At 32.9% G+C, this 23006-nt stretch overlaps 1 protein-coding gene across 2 annotated transcripts in view; it reads left to right on the top strand.

Annotated features, from left to right (window-relative positions):
- The first annotated feature begins 1562 nt into the window (after positions 1-1562).
- The window catches only part of LOC111697844 (uncharacterized), a 25301-nt gene continuing 3857 nt past the window's right edge, over positions 1563-23006 (top strand). Inside the window, exons 1-12 of one of the 2 annotated variants that reach the window (XM_023467974.1) lie at positions 1563-1658; positions 3891-3978; positions 4375-4422; positions 5090-5232; positions 5617-5705; positions 6823-6920; positions 7979-8060; positions 9086-9171; positions 14426-14509; positions 14728-14820; positions 15839-20264; positions 21040-21150. In XM_023467974.1, coding sequence (XP_023323742.1) covers positions 3919-3978; positions 4375-4422; positions 5090-5232; positions 5617-5705; positions 6823-6920; positions 7979-8060; positions 9086-9171; positions 14426-14509; positions 14728-14820; positions 15839-20264; positions 21040-21150 — 5320 coding nt within the window. In that variant the 5' untranslated portion in view covers positions 1563-1658; positions 3891-3918. Of the gene's footprint in view, positions 1659-3890; positions 3979-4374; positions 4423-5089; positions 5233-5616; positions 5706-6402; positions 6493-6822; positions 6921-7978; positions 8061-9085; positions 9172-14425; positions 14510-14727; positions 14821-15838; positions 20265-21039; positions 21151-23006 lie in introns of those variants that run through there. The other variant, XM_023467975.1, reaches the window with a different exon arrangement.

The following is a 23006-nucleotide window of genomic DNA, read 5'->3' as shown; positions in this document are numbered from 1 at the left end:
TCGTAATTCCACTGGAGGGATTAAGATATCCGTCCTGGGGGTTTAAAATTCCACTGGAGGGATTCATATATGTATCCGGGGGGTTTATGATTCCACTGGAGGAATTCAGATATTATTCATAGACATCCGAATCTCTCCAATTGAATTAAAACCCGCTAGAAGGAAATCTGAATCCCTCCAGTGGAATTATAAACCTCCTGGGTGGAAATCTGAATCCCCCCAGTGGAATTATAAACCTCCTGGGTGGAAATCTGAATCCCCCCAGTGGAATTATAAACCTCCTGGATGGAAATCTGAATCCCTCCAGTGGAATTATAAACCTCCTGGATGGAAATATGAATCCCTCCAGTGGAATTATAAACCTCCCGGATGGAAATCTGAATCCTCCAGTTGAATGTAAATCAGCCTGAGTAAAGTTTCAAATTGTAAATAGCGATTTTTCAAACCTCTCCAGTGAAAATTAAATCCCTCCGGTGGTCTCTTGTGGAATCGAAATCTAACTACAACCTTCTTTGAGTCAATTCCTTTTGTCATTCATCTAATAATTTATTCTTTCATTCATCTATTAATTCACCCATGCATTTATCAAGTAACTCATTCTTTCAATCATCAAGTAATTAAGTTATAACTTAACATGGTTAAACCTTCTTAAAATCTTTCAATTAATTAAAATTATTCATTCTTGCATCACTATCTAGTAATTATTTACAATTATTTATTATCTTTTATTGTGAAGTTAAAGCGCGCCAGATAAAGTAGTGAAATAACAAGATAAAGGAGTGAAGTAGTGAGATAAAGGAGTGTAAAGTAGTAAGATAAAGGAGTAAAGTAGTAAGATAAAGGAGTGAAGTAGTAAGATAAAGGAGTGAAGTAGTGAGAGTAACGGGTGAAGTAGTAAGATAAAGAGGTAAAGTATTAAGATAAAGGAGCGAAGTAGTAAGAGAAAGGAGTGAAGTAGTAAGAGAAAGGAGTGAAGTAAGAGAAAGGAGTGAAGTAGTAAGATAAAGGATTAAAGCAGTAAGATAAAGGAGTGAACTAGTAAGATAAAGGAGTGAACTAGCAAGATAAAGGAGTGAAGTAGTAAGATAAAGGAGTAAAGTAGTAAGATAAGGGGTAAAGTAGTAAGATAAAGGAGTAGGAGGAGTTGAAGGAGTAAAGTAGTAAGATAAAGGAGTAAAGTAGTAAGATAAAGGAGTAGGAGAAGTTGAAGGAGTAAAGTAGTAAGATAAAGGAGTAAAGTAGTAATATAAGAAGTAACGTAGTAAGATAAAGGAGTGGGAGGAGTTGAAAGAGTGAGTGAGAGAGATGGAGCGGACATGAGGGGTAAGGAGAGAACGGTCATAAATTGTTGATTTAAAAAGCGAAGAAGAGTTTGAATAATATCCTTGTCAAGCTGCAAGTGTCGAGGAGAAGGGGAGGGATATTTTACAAAGAGTTTATCCATATTTTGTAAATGAATTAAGTTTCATTATTGTGATATCTATAAAAGCAAACCTGGGAGGAAGGGGGAATGCAGATATATTCCTCCCTCCTCACCTTGAATAGACACAAATAAAATGAAACTATAATTTCCCACTTTTCAGAGTTAATGTAAATATAATGTTGCTGGATAAATAAACAATAAACCCAACACAACATTCTAGTATATTAATCGTTACGTAAGTATCTGTAAAAATTTTGGGTTTAGTTTTGTTTTGTTTAGTTTCGTTTCGTTTAGTTTACTTTAGTTTAGTTAAATTTCGTTCAGTGCCGTTTCGTTTCGTTTAGTTTAGTTTAGTTTAGTTAAGTTTAGTTAGTTAAGTTTAGTTTAGTTTAATTTAGTTAAGTTTAGTTTAGTTAAGATTAGTTTAGTTAAGTTTAGTTAAGTTTAGTTTAGTTTAGTTTAGTTTAGTTTAGTTTAGTTTAGTTTAGTTTAGTTAAGTTTAGTTTAGTTTAGTTTAGTTTAGTTTAGTTTAGTTTAGTTTAGTTTAGTTAAGTTTAGTTTAGTTTAGTTAAGTTTAGTTTAGTCAAGTTTAGTTATAGTTAAGTTTAGCTTAATTTAGTTAAGTTTAGTTTGGTTAAGTTTAGTTTAGTTATGTTCAGATTAGTTTAGTTTAGTTAAGTTTAGTTTGGTTGTTAAGTTTAGTTTAGTTTAGTTAAGTTTAGTTTAGTCAAGTTTAGTTATAGTTAAGTTTAGCTTAATTTAGTTAAGTTTAGTTTGGTTAAGTTTAGTTTAGTTATGTTCAGATTAGTTTAGTTTAGTTAAGTTTAGTTTGGTTAAGTTTAGTTTAGTTAAGTTCAGATTAGTTTAGATTAGTTTAATTAAGTTTAGTTTAGTTTAGTTAAGTTCAGATTAGGTTAGTTTAGTTTAGATTAGTTAAGTTTAGTTTAGTTTAGGTTAGTTCAGATTAGTTTAGTTTAGTTTAGTTTAGTTAAGTTTAGTTTGGTTAAGTTTAGTTTGGTTAAGTTTAGTTTAGTTAAGTTTAGTTTAATTTAGTTTAGTTACGTTTAGTTTAGTTACGTTTAGTTTAGTTTAGTTTAATTTAGTTTAGTTTAGTTTAGTTTAGTTTAGTTTAGTTTGGTTTAGTTTAGTTTAGTTTAGTTTAGTTTAGTTTAGTTTAGTTTAGTTTAGTTTAGTTTAGTTTAGTTTAGCTTAGTTTAGTTTAGTTTAGTTTAGTTTAGTTCAGATTAGTTAAGTTTAGTTAAGCTAACAGTGAGACCCATGAAACTGTGGAATACAAGAGTTTTGGAATCTAATCTATATTTAATTATTACAATAAAGCAAATAGGTTTTACCAGCAGCTTGAAAATTGATTTCTCAAGTGAAGTGAAATGAGTCTGTGTACACTACATTGGATTATATTAATTCATAACTTAAGTCTGTATATTAGAGTTTAATGAGTCTCACTGCATATTTACATTAAGAGTGTTATTCTAAGTTTTAAAATACCTTTTTTTTTTTGGCAAAAGCTTTAAAGTTGCTTTCCCGGAAATACAGCACTAGGTTGAAGATGATTGATTTAAAGATTGTTTTTTTGAGTCTAGGAATCATTTTTTATCCTCGGTCCAAGAAAATATCGTTTACGTTGTTTTAAACCTCAAGATTGTTATCTTTTAGATCTTGATACTCGAGCTTTTTAAAATAGAATAACAAGTTTCTAGATTCAAGTCTGTAAAGAATTGCACATTTATAAAAAAGATGTTTGCAAAGGAATGGAGCATTTTGCACATCATTTTGTTTTTAAGCTTTAATATTTTATTTTATTTTATATATTTTGATAATATTTGGCCGGTGTTTTAATTACTTTTTTATTCTTAATTTAACACAAGAAATGGAATATTGATTTTTAATGGGAGTTTTCTTCTGAGCTTTTAATTTCACGTTTCATAATATTTTTTAAATGATCCGATTTTTACCCTACAAGTCTCGAATGAAATTAAACCTCAAAATCTAGGTTGACCAGCCTCTAAACCTAAATATCTAGTTCTTTTTCAGGTTGACCAGCCTCTAAACCTCAATATATAGATCTTGTTCAGGTTGACCAGCCTCTAAACCTCAATATCTAATTCTTGTTTAGGTTGACCAACCTCTAAACCTCAATATATAGATCTCGTTCAGGTTGACCAGCCTCTAAACCTCAATATATAGATCTTGTTCAGGTTGACCAGCCTCTAAACCTCAATATATAGATCTTGTTCAGGTTGACCAGCCTCTAAACCTCAATATATAGATCTTGTTCAGGTTGACCAGCNAGATAAAGATATTCTACTTGTCAGGACGTTAAGAGGTTGACCAGCCTCTAAACCTCAATATATAGATCTTGTTCAAGTTGACCAGCCTCTAAACCTCAATATATAGATTTTGTTCAGGTTGACCAGCCTCTAAACCTCAATATATAGATCTTGTTCAGGTTGACCAGCCTCTGAACCAGCCTCAAGATGGTGATGATAGAACTGGTTTACTGCAGGATCACCGGCAAAACAAGATCATTGCCCAAGGAAATTAATACAAAATATATATATATTGTTTTTAATAATTTTCATTTATTTGCATTTTATATAACATTATTTTGATTATACTAGGCGCTTATCTTCTTTTTTAACTATTAATTGGTGCTCAATCTTTCCGCATTTTCTTTCCGATAAAACATTGATAATTTATTTTTTGTGGATTAACGAGTTTTTTCGTGAATTTTCAAAATTTTACAAAAGTCAAAATATACTTTATACAACTTTTCGTAATTCTGAGCATCCATTAACCTTCCTTACTCCTTAGAGTCATTTGAGGTTTTGACGATTTTTTAGTTTCAAACAAACAGACAGACAAGCAAATCATATATATTTATAGCTTGTCTATTTTCATGGTAATTAAACTTATTATGTATTATTAATTAGGTGCATCACTTTATACCTCTTGCACCGTGGACCTGCAATAAAATCAAGGTAACACACATGTTCTTATATTCAGGGTTACTAAAAAAGGATGCGACTTCAAGGACATTTCAACCGACTTCATTCGACAGTCTTTTTCTACATTGATTGATTTCTTTAGCTTTAGCAAATAGTCCTATAGCAGTCAATTAAAGTCCAAATTAAACCTTTAGATTCGCAGAATTAGAGTTTTTAGATCGTACTTAAAGTGTTCGCGAAAAATGAAAGAGAGTAGGCTGATATCGAATCGAATTCGATATCGATCACTAAAACATCTACTATCATCTGTTGCGTCTAGAAACAGATATTATTGTTATAATATCTGAATGTATAATTTTAGATTTAATTTAATTATTTACGATGTTAGTTGAATATGGAGTTAGCTGTGAATATGTATGGGCGCTAAGCTCTTAGGTATAAGAGGTTTTTACCCATTTTCTACAAATAGACGCAACAGATAATTATAATTATTCGATGAATTCGATTCGATAATATCCCCTTTCATTTTTCGCGAACACTCCTTTTAAAGTCTCAAGGGTGCCGTTGTGAATCGGACATTGCCATGGAGGGTCATTTGAAATTACGTTTACTGCAGTCCCTTGAAGGTTTTTTAAAAATTATTTTTAAAATACTGAGTAAAATCTTCTAAACTTAAATGAGTGTGTACACTGTACTGCAGGGTAAACAACGTGTTATGAATATTGATGGAACGAATGATGGACCGAGTTCTAAGTTTGAGAAGAAGGAACAGATCAAGCTTGTCCTGGACATGTCCAACGACGGTCCAATGTTCAAGATGTTGGAGTCTATGCTTAGTCTCAGGTAGTAACTTTGCATAGATTAGAGGGCTAAAGTAGCTAAAAGTTTCTTTGTTATCCATGTTTGTTCCTCTCCTTATTAGGACCGGCAGGTTTTTTGTTTCCCCTTAAATAATCCATTTAATTATTTATTAGAATATCAAATTCGTTTGTTTAGTCCCCTAATGTCCCTCTTGTCCTCTAAATGTCCCTCTTATCTTATTCCCCCGAAAAGTCCCTTTCAGTCCTTCTAAATGTCCCTTTTTCGGGCTCTTAGTCTCCTTAATGTCCCTTTCAGTACTCTAAATGTCCCTCCTAGTCACCTTATTGTCCCCTAAATGTCCCTTTCACTTCCCTAAATTTAACCTTCTAGTCCCCTAAATTTCCTAAAAATATATTCCTGTTGTAGTGGGGGTAAGGGGGAGAAGGGAGCATACAATGCTTTGGCCAAGCTCCTTCAGTCTGGAATACCTGGATTAGAAAACTTGTTTGGACAAGGTAAATATTCAGTCTGGAATACCTGGATTAGAAAACTTGTTTGGACAAGGTAAATATTCAGTCTGGAATACCTGGATTAGAATACTTGTTTGGACAAGGTAAATATTCAGTCTGGAATACCTGGATTAGAAAACTTGTTTGGACAAGGTAAATATTCAGTCTGGAATACCTGGATTAGAATACTTGTTTGGACAAGGTAAATATATTCAGTCTGGAATACACGGATTAGAAAACTTGTTTGGCCAAGGTAAATATTCAGTCTGAAATACTTGGATTAGAAAACTTGTTTGGACAAGGTAAATATTCAGTCTGGAATGCCTGGATTAGAATACTTGTTTGGACAAGGTAAATATTCAGTCTGGAATACCTGGATTAGAAAACTTGTTAAGACAAGGTAAATATTCAGTCTGGAATACCTAGATTAGAAAACTTGTTTGGACAAGGTAAATATTCAGTCTGGAATACATGGATTAGAAAACTTGTTTGGACATGGTAAATATATCAGTCTGGAATGCCTGGATTAAAAAACTTGCTTGGAAAAGGTAAACATTCAGTCTGGAATACCTGGATTAGAAAACTTGTTTGGACAAGGTATATATTCAGTCTGGAATACCTGGATTAGAAAACTTGTTTGGACAAGGAAAATATTCAGTCTGGAATACACGGATTAGAAAACTTGTTTGGACAAGGAAAATATTCAGTCTGGAATGCCTGGATTAGAAAACTTGTTTGGACAAGGAAAATATTCAGTCTGGAATACACGGATTAGAAAACTTGTTTGGACAAGGTAAACTTCAAAAATTTAAATTTAAAATGAAAATAAAAAGTTAGATTAATTTCTAGAAATTATGTAAAAAATTTAACACTTTACGAATCATATTATGCTGGACACTGGAATGTCAAATGTACGGAAAATGTTTATGAAATCCAAGAAATTTACTCATGCGATTTCTGATCATTTTTAGAGAAACCATTTATCTAGGCTTTGTTATGTTCTTAAATATAAAAATGTGAACAATCCCTTTAAATTGTTGCAAACTCCTCACCGTCTCGTTCTATTTTCTGTTCACGAAAAAACTTAAGAGCAAAGACACCTATTGTTTATTTATGTAACTAGGACCAGACGGATCTCTCAAGTTCAACAAGATGTCGGATGAAGACAAGAAAAGATTTATCGCAGCTGTGACAGGATCTGATGGCAAGATTGATTCTAAGGTTGGATTTAGACATTCATTTGATGGAGAGTTCAATTTTCCTCTTGCATATATGTTGCATATGTTGCAACTGCAAATTGATTAATTTGGCATGAATATTTTGGAAATTTCTTCGATCATAATTTTGTGCATTTCAATGATTTTCAAGGGTAAAGAATACAATAATCGTAGTTTAAAAGATTTATCTTTTTAGCTAAAATAAAAAAGAGACAAATTCATTTCTTTCATGTATGTTTTTCCTGTTTTATGGCAAAATGTTACGATGCGAAATATTTAAGTTTTCCTTTTCACGTTAAACAAAATTTGACTTTTTTAACTCTAAAGAACTCTTCTACGAATCAAGTATTAACATTTGTTTAACAAAAAACTGATCAGTCGCCAAAACTATATATAGATGTAGATTAGAAAATTACGAGATTTAGTTGAGAAATTAGTTCCTTTTGAAGCTTCTGCTACTTAACTTTACATATATTGAGGCAGCTGCTGCTACAGCTTTACATATTTAGGCAGCTGCTGCTACAGCTTTACATATTTAGTTAGCTGCTGCTACAGCTTTACATATTTAGTTAGCTGCTGCTACAGCTTTACATATTTAGTTAGCTGCTGCTACAACTTCACATATTTAGGCAGCTGCTGCTACAGCTTTACATATTTAGGCAGCTGCTGCTACAGCTTTACATATTTAGGCAGCTGCTGCTACAACTTTAAATATTTAGGCAGCTGCTGCGACAACTTTACATATATTTAAGCAGCTGCTGGTACAAATTTACATATTTAGGCAGCTGCTGCTACAGCTTTACATGTATTTCGGCAGCTGCTGCTACAACTTTACATTTCTTTTCAGCAGCTGCTGTTTCAACTTTACATATTTAGGCAGTTGGTGCCACAAATTTACATATTTAGGCTGCTGCTGCTACAGTTTTACATATATTTAAGCATCTACTGGTACATAATTACATATTTAGGCAGATGCTGCTACAATTTTACATATTTTTAAGTAGCTGCTGCTACAGCTTTACATATTTAGGCAACTGCTGCTACAGTTTTACATGTATTTAGGCAGCTGCTGCTTTGATTGCTGCTGCAGCATCTGGAGGAGATCCGGAAATCGCAAACAAAATAATCGAGAAAATGATGTCAGGTGAAAATATAAAAAGATGCAAATAATCAAAAATATGTTGTTATGATAAGATTAAATAAGAAAAAAAATAATCAAAAATATGTAGATATGATAAGATTAAATAAGAAAAAAAATAATTAAAAATATGTAGATATGATAAGATTAAATAAGAAAAAAAATCAAAAATATGTAGATATGATAAGATTAAATAAGAAAAAAAATAATCAAAAATATGTAGATATGATAAAATTAAATAAGAAAAAAAAATAATCAAAATATGTAGATATGATAAGATTAAACAAGAAAAAAAAATAATCAAAAATATGTAGATATGATAAGATTAAATAAGAAAAAAAAAATAATCAAAAATATGTAGATATGATAAGATAAAATAAGAAAAAATAATCAAAAATATGTAGATATAATAAGATAAAATAAGAAAAAAAATTATCAAAAATCATTACATTTTTGGCTTCCTTCAACTGCAAACATTTTCTTTCTTTACGAATTTATATTTGTGTGGGCAATCCTGTACTATTCTGATATTGTAAATGATATTCTGTTTCATTAGTCCTGACTCTAACCCTGTACTATTCTGATATTGTAAATGATATTCTGTTTCATGAGTCCTGACTCTAACCCTGTACTATTCTGATATGGTAAATGATATTCTGTTTGATGAGTCCTGACTCAAACCCTGTACTATTCTGATATTGTAAATGATATTCTGTTTCATGAGTCCTGACTTTAACCTTGTACTATTCTGATATTGTAAATGATATTCTGTTTCATGAGTCTTGACTCTAACCCTGTACTATATTCTGATATTGTAAATGATATTCTGTTTCATGAGTCCTGACTTTAACCTTGTACTATTCTGATATTGTAAATGCTATTCTGTTTGATGAGTCCTGACTCTAACCCTATACTATTCTGATATTGTAAATGATATTCTGTTTCATGAGTCCTGACTCTAACCCTGTACTATTCTGATATTGTAAATGATATTCTGTTTCATGAGTCCTGACTCTAACCCTGTAATATAGGATTGGGGGATGAGATAGACCCAGCTATGATGTCTGCTCTAATGGCTACAACAGCTTTAGTGGCTCAAGGAGCTAGCACAGAAGAGGTAGGCGTGTAGGACCTGAATAATAAGAACTGACGAATAAAGGATAAGAACTAAAAAGTAAAGGATAAGAACTGAAGAGTAAAGAATAAGAACTAAAGAGTAAAGGATAAGAACAAAAGAGTAAAGGATAAGAACAATAGAGTAAAGGATAAGAACATGCAAAAGAACTGGATAGAATGAGAATTAAAGTTTCCGACTAATCTTGTTTATTAAATACATCTGTTGTTGTTTTCTCCTGTTTACTATTTACCTACATGAGTCGCCAACTTTGAACCTTGATGTTTTGCAGCTTTACCTCTATTCTCTAGAAAAGACTCAAATACTTGAAAGTTGAAATTTAACCGTTTATAGAAAAATAAGTTTAAAGGGACTGTAGACATAATTACAAGTCTCTCTCTTTTTATAAAGTGGCATGTCGATCACAAAGGTTTCTCTAATCTAAAAGGAATGAAATACCCTCATATTTTTCTTTGAAAAATGTTTATTTTCAGTTGTAAATTATCTGAATAAAAGGACTTGCGGAATTTTGTTCCAGAAACAATAGAGAAAATTACTAAAATGAAGAATATTTTTTAACATAGAAATACAAAAACAATATCTTTCACATAAACATAAAGGTTGAAATTGTACCGTTAAGAATTGGGCATGTTCTTAAAGGTCACTTGAGATTACTACAACAGTCTTTAAAAGATGTTTTTACCCTCCTCTCTGCGTATATAACAAGAGTTAAAGAAACGAAGCAATAAATCTTGCTTGTGACAGTGTAACTGTTGATTAGAGGGTTATATATATGTCAACCCTACTCTTTCACTTCACTCATCCTCTACCGATATCTTATCTACGCTTTCTCAGCTTTTTATTCCTCCGCCTCAACATTTTTTGTTCTAATTTTGGGAAAGGCAGGCAGGGATAGCAGGGATCATGAATACTCTGTTCATTGTTCTAATTAGGGAATACGTGGAGAATTGGGGGGGGGGGATTTATATAAAAATATTTCATAGACAAGGCATTTTATGGACTGGACATTTTAAAAATAGGACATCTATACACAGAACATTTCATAGATTGAGCATTTTAAAGATAGGACATTCCATAGACAGGACTTCGTTGGACAGAACATTTCGTAGTCTGGACATTTCAAAGAAAGGACATTTTGTTGAAAGGTCATTTCATAGACTGGACATTTCATAGACTGGACATTTAATAGACAGAACATTTCATAGATAGAACATTTTTATATACGGGACATTTCACAGACAGGACATTTCAAAGACAGGACATTTCATAGACAGGACATTTCATAGACAGGACATTTCATAGACAGGACATTTCAAATACATGACATTTCATAGACTGGATATTTTATAGATTGGACATTTCTTGAGACTGGAAATATCACTCTATATACTCACACATAGATAAAACAGTTTATATATATACTATAACCTCGTTGATTATATCCCCATTCCTGATGTTGGGATATTTCACAGATATAAATTTCATTGATTGACATTTTCTATTTTTAAATAAGACAGAAAATTTTATAGTTTGAACATTTTATAGATAGGACATTTTATTTAGATATGACATTTCATAGACAGGACATTTCATAGATTGGACTTTTCATAGAGAAAACATTTCTTAGATAAGAAAAATTATTTCCTTCTTGCAAAATTAGCTTTCTTGATAAATTAGTTACATACTGTTATTTTTACGTGATAAGAAAACAAGATGCTTTTCCGTTTAAGATTTGTTTTATCATTGTCTTTTCTATTAATTATCTATGAAAAGTTTTTGTGTATAAAATGTTTTATATATAAAATGTTTTTATATGAAATGTCCTTTCTATGAAATGTCCTTTATATGACGTGTTCTTTCTGATGAATTTCCTTTCTAAAAATATGAAATGTCCTATCTAATATTTAAAAATAGGAAATGTCCATCAGCAATTAAATTTATTTCTGGGATATAATCAACGAGGTTATGGCAAAGACTTTGCTAATTAGCAAAGTCTTTGGGTTTACAGATATATCGTTTTATTTTTTGTTTTCATTAAAATTTTAAAAAGGAAATTTTATTTTTATTTTATTTCAAGTCCGAATAAGCTTTTAAACCCAGCATTTATTTGTTGACGTCATTTTAAACACCTGCGCAGTAAGCAAGTTTTTACCCTGGATAAATACGTATTATTCAAGCAAAGTATGTATTATTCTACTCTGGAGTAATTTTGGCCTAGTAGAAAATTGATCAAGAAAAGGGATGAAAATTCTAACCAGAGCAGCGGTTAACTCTAGAATAAATCTACTCTAGAGTTCACTGTAGGGTTTTAGAAATCTTTATGAAATTGGACTTTTATCAGTAAACTGTCCTAACTGTACACTCAGGCTAATATACACGGACAGGTAGCTAAGATCCATGAATACAAAAGCAAAGGGTAAAAATCAAGGAAGATAAAGAGGAGAAATTATATTAGAAGATATTAAAACAATGGGACAAGGATCGTTATATATATATGAAATGTGTAGATAACTGGGGCATTTTTAAAAAGGGCAGGGAAAATTTTTTAAAAAATAATTACTAGAATTCTGAATCTTTCTGTGCTGATTGGTACTTCAACCATTTCCCCCCGTTATTTATAAACTTGAACTTAACTTGTCACTTTTTAAATGGAAATCAAGCCAAATGTCTTTGACACAAATACGCAAAGGTAAAATTTGAAATTCAATATTTTAATATTAAATTCTTTTTCGTCAAACATCTTGTTCATACATTTTAAATCACTTACAAGAATGTAACTACCACAAACAAAACTCAATTAAATTTTTTAGTATTATTTATAATTCCATAGTTTGCTATTACCGCTGTAAACATTTCATTTCTCTGCCACACTACTTCGATGGCACAAGATAGATGATTGAAATTATATTTTAATTTTCAGGACCGCGAATATTACTTTTATATTGATGAGCGTTAAAGTATTATAAAGCCTCATTTTTGTGTGGGTTATCCTATAATGTATGTACTACAGCAATAGGGTGTCCCCGAAAACAAGGAAGTTAAGAGACTACTTGAAAATCGTCTTCCGATAGTTACAAATGACAAACTAGTGTATTTAACGTCTTATGAGTTTTTAAAAATGAGGTCTGTTTTCTGTGCGTCCTTTAGATTAACGGAGATGTTAACGGTTAAAGATTTGTTCTTCTTTAATAATTGAGAATCTGGAAAGATTTCTTAATATCTTCTACAATTTTGAAAGTGAAAATATGGTAAACGACATTTTGGAATTTCCAAGACTAGTAGTTTTAATTATTCAATGTTTTAACTGGAATACTACAAGCCACGCGGAACAAAGACGATCTAGAAGTCGTCATTTAATTTCCATGTTTAATGGTTCACTCTGTATGTACAGATGTGCAATATTGCAGAATTTAATTCAAGCAAACTCTAGTGTTCAAAGATATCCTTTTACATGTGAGTTGACCTACACACACACGGCCACTTCCTGGACTAATTCCAGGTTCAGTACGCCGAGGAGGGGGGGGGGGATTTTTAATATTTTTAAAATTAAAACATGTATACATTTTCTCAGCCTGATAATATTTTCTACGGACTAGTTTCAAGATTAAATTCAATATTGATTAAATAAATAAATTATCCATATCTCGCTAGGGCAGGTTAATATGTAAATTGACCTGGGTCGTCTACCGATACTTAAAAAACATATCTTGGGCCGGCAAACAGACAGCCAAGAAATATATACAAATGAAGTGTACTGCAGTTGTTGGGAGTAATGTAAACAAACGCAGAGCTGCTCAAGGTGACCTTTGTTTGTATTCCTCCCTGAACTTAATTTGGAAATCAAGATAAAGATATTCTACTTGTCAGGACGTTAAGACTTTCTTCAAGCCGTTCCTTCAAGATTAGTTTAAATAGGAAAAAACTTTTAGGTAGCCGTTCTTTATGTAGCTAAGAACGGAACTTTACCTTCATTTTTTAAATGAACGTTCGGACGTATGCCAACTCCATTATCGCCTGAACCAATCAGGGTTCAGTCATTTGTTTGTTGGCTGAACCAATGGAAATAGATGGCGGTTATATAGCATCTATCTTTCTATCTATCTCATTATCCAATTAGAGTTTTGAATTCTGAAATCGGCGCTATCAGTAAATGGAAATATTTACTTCAACTGAAACTACAATGATCTTAATTTTAATAGTGGTGTTAACGGAAGATGTTTCAGAGCCGCTAACGATTATTTTTTGTAAAAATATCGGGATAAATTTCAAAGCAACGTTGACAAACTTCAAAACACGATAAAAAAGCATCAAAATACATAAAATTAATTTTTCATTTTCTGTAAGTTTCAAACAAATTTATATTGAATAATTACCGAAAGTCGTCATTATTTTGAAGCACATACGTTCGTCATTTTTTAAACCATTATTTTTTAAAATAACAGCAATTTCCGTTCTTTTAACGATATCAAATTAACGGTTTTGTCATTCGTTAACGGGCTCACCCGTTCATTTTCAAAAGCTTGCCGTTCGTTAAATTCTGGCGTTTTCCTTTTGTTGTAATGCAATTCAGCATAATTCATATGAGTTTTCTTCATATCTTGCACTGTAGTTCAAGAGAAAACCACTTTATACTGTGTTATCAATATGATTTAAGTCTTTCAGGCTTTACCTTCTCTAGTAGTAGTAATTTATCGGTATAAGTGAGATTATTGGCACCCTAAACTATGCTTACGGTGCGTACATACGTCATACAGTTATCATCAGTACACAGACCGCAGATATAGTAGGGTTTAGTGGAGAGTGTTGGATGTAGTTATAGGGTCAAATTAAAGCAGGAAAACATAGAAAAATAGAATGTGTTGACACAGCTTGTAATATAAACAAGTTATAGGATTACTTGAATACCTACGTCTGAAGAGGGCAAAGGTGCAGTAGCAACATAATAAAATAGGCACACAGAGTAGGCACTGGACAGTGCTTTTTACTGTCATGCCATAAAGTAGGATTAAAATGCAGCAACTTTAGTCACTGACAATGTCATCCAAATCAAGAAAAACAGATTTAAACATTTATAATCTATACAAAATCTATATGTTTTTAATTTTACAATGTATTTATCATAATAGATGGAGGTTGATAAAATCAAGAAGTTTTAGAAAGTTATAATCTAGATTTTATATCTTGATTATTTATTTCAAACTGACAGTTTTAATAAAGTTATGATTTTTAATTTTAGATTCTTGCTGCTATGCAAAGAGAGCTTGCAGCCAGTGGACTGAGCCCAGAAGAAATTCTAGCAAAGACCTTGCTCCTTCAAAAGGTTAAAGAAATTGAATCTAATTTCTAATCCCTAAAGCTTTGAAACCTGATGTTGTAAACCTTTCATATTTCAAATTTAGTTTATACATTCTAACAGAATTAATATTTGAAATATCTATGGTCTACGAGTTCTTTGCAATTCCTTTCCATACTTTATTCAATTTTCAAAATGGCAATTACCCTGTAACACAACAAATCTATACAGTGATGTTTTTTCAGGCAATGGCAGGCGACAACTCTCCTGCCTTTATCAATAAAACTCTTCGTAACGCTCTTAATGCTGCAAAAATTACAGCTGAAGATCTTGCAAAGGTGAAAAATTTTGAAGATAGGTTTTAAAGTTAACAGGGGGGGTTATGGGGACTGTAAGTGTAATTTCAAATTTTCCAATTTTTGATTAGATTAAGGTTTCAAAGGTATCATTGTAAATCGGGTCCTATTTGTATGGAGGGTCACTTAGAATCTCGCTTACAGTCCCTTTAAAGATTATGTTTAATTAGTTGAAAACCCCCTACACTGTACAGTTCGCTGATTCATTGGCTCTGTTCTGCGTTAACTGTTCTCTAAACTGTTAATTTATCTTGTTTTTGCGGAAAACTTAATTATTTTCTGGCGCTTCTAAGCCAATTTCATGTCACCTCATATTGAGTGTAGTTGTAACTTTAGTCAATATTTCTTGTTAATTCTAAAACTAAACCTGACTTTGTTCACGCGCACTGACAATTCAGAGGTTTCTGTAAAGTTTAAAAAAATTACGCATTTGTACATGTTAACTTTCACAGATATTTTTTTGTCTGAAAACATTTCCAAATCATGGTATGCATAATTATCATAATTTGTTTTCTTTTAATTCTTAAAAACGGTTGAAAACACATTCAATGCTTAGTGTTCACCCATGGTAAAGTTTATGAATATAAATGTGTTTGTCCATAAAGAAGTTGAGATATACATGTGTTTCCCCTAGTTTATGGGGTTTCTATGCACTCTAGATCTAACCGCGGTTAAACTTCACAAGAAAGAATTCCTGGAATCTAGAACAATAAAAATTCTCGAACTAACAAGATTCCAGACATCTTTTACTCTCATAAACTAATAACAGTATTTATGCATCTAAGTAAGTGCAAACGAAAATAAACATTTTTTTCTAAAATCTAAATTAATAAAAGTGTTAATAAAGGTAACATTTTAAATGATTTAAAAAATTTTAACTTTGCAATACAAACTCAGAGAGAAATGCTATGCTTAATAATACAGGATTTGATGTATTACTATATTTCAATTTAGTCACTTTTTTATGCTTGGTTGCACTTACAATATATCTTATGTTTAGGGTCTTTACATAGAGAAGGCAATGGCAGCCTCTGGAGCAAGTCCTGAAGATATTGCTAAAGCTCTTCTTATACAGACCAGCTTATTAAAGAAAGGAGTGTCTTCTGAGGTTTTAGCACAGGTGTTCAATAAGATTGTCCAACAAAATCAAAACAAAGATAAGCTTAAAGAAGAAATTGAAGGTGTTCTGAAGAATGATTCTATTTCAACAGATGAAATAACAAAAGCACTATCGATGCAAAAATATTTTGAGTCTGGGAAGTTAAGAGGAATGAAAGAACTACAGAAACTTCTTGAAGAAGGGAAAACTGACACAATGGAAGGTCTGGAAGAGTGTATCAACCAGATATTTGAGTCAGGTGGCATTTCTCCAGAATCATTATCTAATTCTTTACTTTTACAAAAAGCAATATCATCAGCTGGAGCTGGTTGTTTAGCAAGTGCAATTCTCATTCAAAAAGCCATGCTTGAAGGAGGAATGGCAATTCATGATGTATCAAATGCAATGTCCCTTTCAATGTCTCTAATCCCAGTAGATGAAAAGGCAATAAAAGAGTTGAAAGCAAGTCTTATTAAATGTCTAAATCAAGGACTTGTTCCAAGTGACATTGATATTATCCTTGCGTTTAAAGATGCCTTAGAAAAGGGTGAAATACCTAAAGAAGCAATAAACCTGATGAGAAAGGCAATGAAGCAAAGAAGAGGATCCGTAGATAATGTTACAGAAACATTAATGGCTTCTCTTGCAGCAAGTGGACAGAGTCAAGAAAGTATTGCCAAGGCAATGGTTAAGGCATTACAGGCAACTGGGGCCTCTCCCCAAGAAATTGCCAAAACTATGCAACAAGCAATGAGAAAGTCTGGAGCAACTACAGAAGAAATTGCCAAGGCAATGGCAACAGCTATGGCAGCTTCTGGAGCATCTGCAGAGGACATTGCTGCTGCCTTGAAGGAAACATTTGCAAAAGCAATGGCTGAAAACCCAGCAGCTGCTGCTGATATTGCCAGGTCTATGGCTTGTGCTTTGGCAGCAGCTGGAGCATCTGCTGAAGATATTGCTAAAACGATGCAGGAAGCTTTGTCTGCTAGTTTGGGGGCAGACAGCTCTCCGGAGGAACTTCTAGAAATTGCTCAAACTGTAGCAAGAGCTATGGCTGAAGCTGGGGCTTCCCCAGAGGAAATTAACCTTGCAATGAGAAATGCTATTGCTGCAGCAGGGAAGATTGATGATCCTGAGCTAATGGCAGAGTTAGCTAAAACCATGGCAAAAGCAATGGCAGATGCTGGTGCAAGTGGAGAGGAAATAGCCAGAGCTATGCAAACTGCTTTGTTGGAAAGTGGAATCTCTGAAAAAGAACTTGCAGAGCATATGATGAAAGCCATGGCTGCTTCTGGAGCATCAGCTGACGTTATTGCTAAAACAATGCAGTCTGCTATGGCAATGTCAGGAATGTCCCAAGAAGAAATTCAGAAACATGTAATTGAAGCTATGATTGAGGCTGGGGCTTCAGCGGAGGAAATTGCACAAGCAATTGTTTCCCAAAACCTTATGAATGCAATTGGAGTCAGTCCTGAAGAAATGGCTAAAAAACTGTTGAATGATTTACGCTGTGGTAAAGATATCACTGCAGATAGTGTAAAACAGGTTTTATCTAATGGAGGACTAGAGCCAGAAACTGTAGCAAAAGTTCTAATGTTTCAAAAATCACTTGCTGCTTGTGGTTCTGATCCTGAAGATATTGCCAAGGCTATTTTATTACAGAAAGCCTGGTCCAATGGATATGGAAATAGTCCTGAAAATATTGCAAAGGTTCTTGAGGACATCATATTTGATCTGAGTGGAGAGAGTGGTCAAAATGAAATTATTAATATTATTCTTAATAGATTGATATCTGATGACATGAATGTTGATGATGTAATGAAGGCAGTGATGTTTGATAAAGCACTTGATACTAATGGGGCATCTGTTATCAACATCAAAGAAATTGTGAACAAATCTTTAAAGAATAAGAATTTTGACCAAGCTGATTTGTCAAAATCAATACAAGAACTGTTATTTAACAATGGTGCAAAAGCTGATGCAATTTCAAGAACAGCAGTTCTTCAGAAAATCTTAACAACCCTATCAGTTTCACCTGATGATATAGCCAAGGTATTTAGCATTCAAAAAGCAATGTATGATGCAGGGGCAACACCCCAGGATATTTCAATGATGATGGAGTTTGCTCTCGGAGGCAGCTCTCTAAGCCTAGAAAATACTGTTACTAAATTGAGAGAGAAAATTAATAGAAAACTAAATGCAGCTGACGTTGTAAATATCATTGAGGTGGCTGAAGCTTTTCAAGGTACAAGAATACCTGCTGAATTAATATCAAAGATCATGCTTATGCAAAAAGCAATTGAAAGTGACATTTCATCTCCTGAGCAGTCATCTGCAGATCTTGCAAATAAATTAAAGAGACCAAATGCAAACCCAGAAAGTCTGGCCACAGACCTAAATGAACTCTTACAGAAAAATGGACTTAGCACTGACAGTCTTGAAAAATCAATTTTAATGCAGAAACTATTATTAGCATCAGAATTAACTTCTGAGGAGCTAGGTCTTCTGTTTCATCTTCAGAATAAACTTGTTGAAATTGGCTTGCATCCTGATAAGATAGGGCTTGCTTTGACAGAACTTTTAAAACAGTTTGGATTGAATATCAAAGACATTGCTGAGTCTTTAGTTGCAGCTCTAGACCAAAATAAAATAAAAGGAGAGGAAGTTAAGATGAGCTCTATTCTTTATGAAGCTATTATACATCCTGGCATTGGGAGCAAATATGAGGGACTATCAACACTTTCTTTAGAGCTTAAGAATGGTACAACACAAGCTGATTTGATTAATTTGCTAAAGAAAGTGTTAGATATTGATAATATTAAACCGGAATCATTAGCCAAAATCTTATTGATACAGAAAGTAATGGGAGCGTCAGAAGCAGCTTTGGAAGATCTAGCAAAGGTTCTCAGAATACAGAATGCTATTCTACGACATGGTGTCTCTGCTGAAGTCCTATCAAGAACTATTAATGAAACTCTAAAACCAAGAAAAAAACTATTTTTAGAAAAGCTTAAACAACCACTTTTGGATGTGATATCTGCAGGCCAACTAACCGTTGCTGGTTCAGACATTTCTTGTGGACAAGCTTATCAGAAGGCCATGAAATCCAGTTCACATTCAGATGATAATAAGATAAAGGAAATATTTGATAATGCAATGAAGGTGGCAGGATTGTCTAAAGAGGATATGGCAAAGGCAATGGTAGTTCAAAAGATGTTGGCAGCTTCCGGAGTTACTCCAGAGATCATGGCACAAGCTGTAATGTTCCAAAAGGCCTTAGCTGCCTCAGGTATATCACCTGATGAAATTGCAGAGATATTTAATAAAGCTGTTGGTCAAGATATGTCAGAGGAAGCAGTTGCTGCTCTGATAGCTAGTGTGATGACAAAGAAAGGATGCACAAAAGAGGATATAGATAAAATGATACATTTACAAAAATCATTAAATGCAGGTGTTTTAGCTCTAGGAGATAAATTTGGCTGCAAGGCTAATGACCTTTTAAGTGGTGGTCAAGTTGATGCAAACTTATTACAAAAAGCTATTCTAATGCAGAAAATTCTTTCAGCTGCTGGAATTTCTCCAGAGGATTTGGGTAAAGCATTTCTACTTCAAAATGCTATGATCGAAGCTGGTGCCTCTTCTGATCATGTCGCATCATGTATGCAAAGATCTTTATTAGAATCTGGAATGAGTTTAGAGCATTTTATCACCCTAATGGAAATAGAATTAAAAACTGCCCTCACAAGAGGTCTGCAAGGTAGAGATATTATTCGCACCCTACAATTTGAAAAAATACTTGGTGCAAGTGGATGTGCCAAAAGAATGTTAAGAAAGATCAACCCTGAAGCACTCCGTTTAATGGAAGCAACCGTTAAGAAGAAAATACCCGGAGTATCTAACTCTAGCAATTTGATGGAAGCAATGAAGGGGGCATTGAGCAGTGTTCTTGATAACTCTATATTACAAGCAATGGAGGTTTCAGCAGCAATGGCATCTGCCGGGGCATCTAAAGAAGAAATAGAGGAAATGATGCAGATGATTCTGAACAAGGGCGGAGGAATATCAGATGATTTTATAGAATCAATTAAAGAAGCAATGAAGGCTGGAGGATCTCCATTTGAAAAACTGAATGCCCTGAAGGCTGCAATGGAGGAAGAGATGAATTCGGTAACAAATGCTTTAAGAAATACTTTTATAAACAGAATTCCTACACCGGAGGAAATAGCTAGTACCTGTAATACCCTAGCAGAGAAGCTAGGAGCAGATGCTGCTGCCAGAATAGATGTCAAGCTGGCTTTAGTAGATGTTCTTGATGAAGCACTTCAAGGTAATCTAGACAAACTCAGTTTAACTTAATAATTGAAGTTTATATTTTTTGCTTTTTCTTTCAAGCACTGACATTTGCATAATTAAAAAAAGGTGTATAATATAATTATATGGATTCAAAGTCACAAACATAATTAGAGGTCAGAACTTTTGTATAAGATATAACTTATCTATGCTATGCCTGAGCTCAATATCAACATTGAAAAAATTCAACTCGTTTTCGCATTTCTCATTATCCAAGAGTAAATTTTTGTGGTCAGACATTTAGAGATAATTAACTTAAATCATTAGGCTACTAAATACTCAGCTGGTTTTTTTTCTGGATTTTTAAATCGTAAAATCCCTTAATAATTAAAGAAACTAGAGAAGAAAAAACTGGTTTGAATCCCAAAAAATAATTTTTTGCCCGTGGATGAAACTATTTTGAAAACATAAGTTCAAGACGCGACACATATCTTTTAATGCCAATATAACTTCTCACTGATAACCATGCATTTTTGAGAATAAAAAAACTTACTTTCGGTAAAAACTCAAGTTTTCATTGACACTGACATCTAAGGAAAAGGGAGGTTCAAAAATAGAAAATCCTTTACAGTTATGTCAAATCAGAAGTCAAATTTTTGTGTGCATTTAAATTATTAAACCTCAAATTTCGTAAAAACCGGTTTTCGGTTGGCAATTTTAACTTGCAAAAATCGTGTGTTTCTAATCCTATGAAGTTAGAGGGGAGTGAAATTGTAAACATCTATTGTCTCTAATAGAAAATGATGTTCTAGATGTTCTTGAGTATGAACCAGATGCAGATATGATCTTTAACTACCTCATGGTGTCAGCCTTAGCTTCTGCTACAGACTATGTTGAGAGAAATGGAATAAAACCTACCGGAGGTATCGTATTTTTACACTTTTCCAGAATTTTAATATACTAGCTAGGGAACCCGGCATTGCCTAGGTTGTCTAGGCTCTTATAATTTTACTCCAGCTGTTTACCCATGCTTGTTGGTATTAAATTATGATTATTGCTAAAATGCTTGGATTTGGCCGTGAAATTTAAAAAAAAATCATTTTTTAGCCTTTGTTACCCCTGAGATATTCAGTTAATTTGGGTCAGTCGTTAGGCTAGCTTTAGCTAATATATTTATATATATATATATATATATATATATATATATATACTAATGAGTTAATTAATCAAAATATGACTTTATAGAAACATAACATCCAGAGAGGATAAGTAAAGCAAATGTTTAATGGCTCCAAAAACATTATCTGCAAAAATTTTGCGGGGAAAAAAATTCGGGAAAGAAGGTTATTTTGCGCAATTAATTGTTGCAGGTACAAATTTTGTAAAAACAATTTTCGAGAAAAGTATTTTCGCAAAATTTCGGATAGTTTTCGCATCCTGTTAATTTATTTTCGCGAAAAAATGCGAAATTTCGAGAAAAAGTTTGCGAAATGCGAACGAAAGTTTTCGCATTTTTTCGTGAAAGATTTCGTTCGCTGGAAAAAAAAAACAATTTAGTAATTAGCGATGGTTAAATGTTGAAAAAACAATTAAGATAACCAGCTTACTTTGTGCATAAATGCGGTATTCCCTAGATACTAGATACTAGTCCAGAATTGTCTTTAAAAGTTAAAAAAAGATGTGAAGGAAGGCACGGAGTTGAGTAAGCTTCTTAGAAACGTTATGTATCGGTCTAGTTAGCAGAATGTTTGCAAATAAATATTTAAATCTGCCAACAGGCGCTGGATTAAAGAAGAAACATGCAAAAAGTCTTAAACCTGACAACCTGCTAATAGGAACAGAAAATATATTTTCAAACATTTTTAAACTTCAAAAAATATTTTAGATTAAACAGTGTTATATAATAAGGAGATTCCCTAAACACAACACAATATTGCACTTGACAATTGTATCCTAAAAGTAAATTAGTTTTGCTATGTTTCTAGATAAAAAGAGATAAAGGAACTGATTGCCCGCCGCAAACTTTAATTTTCTAATCCCTATATCTTTGCAACCTGAAGTGCAATGCTTTGATCTATTTATATACCTTTATACCTTGCAGAATGGATACCTATGAAATATGAAAGATCAACAACATCTGACTGAAAATATATTAGTAAGGATGATGAGATTGGAGTTTTCGGCAAGTAGTCAGTTCTTTTCGGATAAAATCCATGCTTTTCAATTTAACTAAATGTATCTCTAAAAGGCAAAATTTCAGAGTATATTCTATGGTTGATGTTTATATATATTTCATATATTACAATACTATGTTTTTAAGAAAAAAATCTGCACAGTATAGCTCAGTTCAGCTCAGTTCAGCTCAGTTTAGCTCAGTTCAGCTTAATTCAGCTCAGTTCAGCTCAGTTTAGCTCAGTTCAGCTCAGTTTAGCTCAGTTTAGCTCAGTTTAGCTCAGTTCAGCTCAGTTCAGCTCAGTTTAGCTCAATTCAGCTCAATTCAGCTCAGTTCAGCTTAGTTTAGCTTAGTTCAGCTCAGTTTAGCTCAGTTCAGCTCAGTTCAGCGTCTTCTCGCTTATCATTAAATTTGGTCGCGGGAAACTTTGATATGTTGCCAGACCTAACCCGAGATTTATCCTGCCCAACCCTTTATATTTTGATTAGTCCAGGAAATGAAGATTTCAACACTACAATTGGATTTTATGTTAATGGAATAATTGTCTATAGATGTGTTAGATTTTTGCGTCAAAATGTGAACAAATTTACATATTTAGGCAGCTGC

The sequence above is a fragment of the Eurytemora carolleeae genome, unplaced genomic scaffold, assembly GCF_000591075.1.
Source record: "Eurytemora carolleeae unplaced genomic scaffold, Eaff_2.0 scaffold145, whole genome shotgun sequence".
NCBI lineage: Eukaryota > Metazoa > Arthropoda > Copepoda > Calanoida > Temoridae > Eurytemora > Eurytemora carolleeae.
This window is presented reverse-complemented; position numbering and strand designations above follow the sequence as displayed.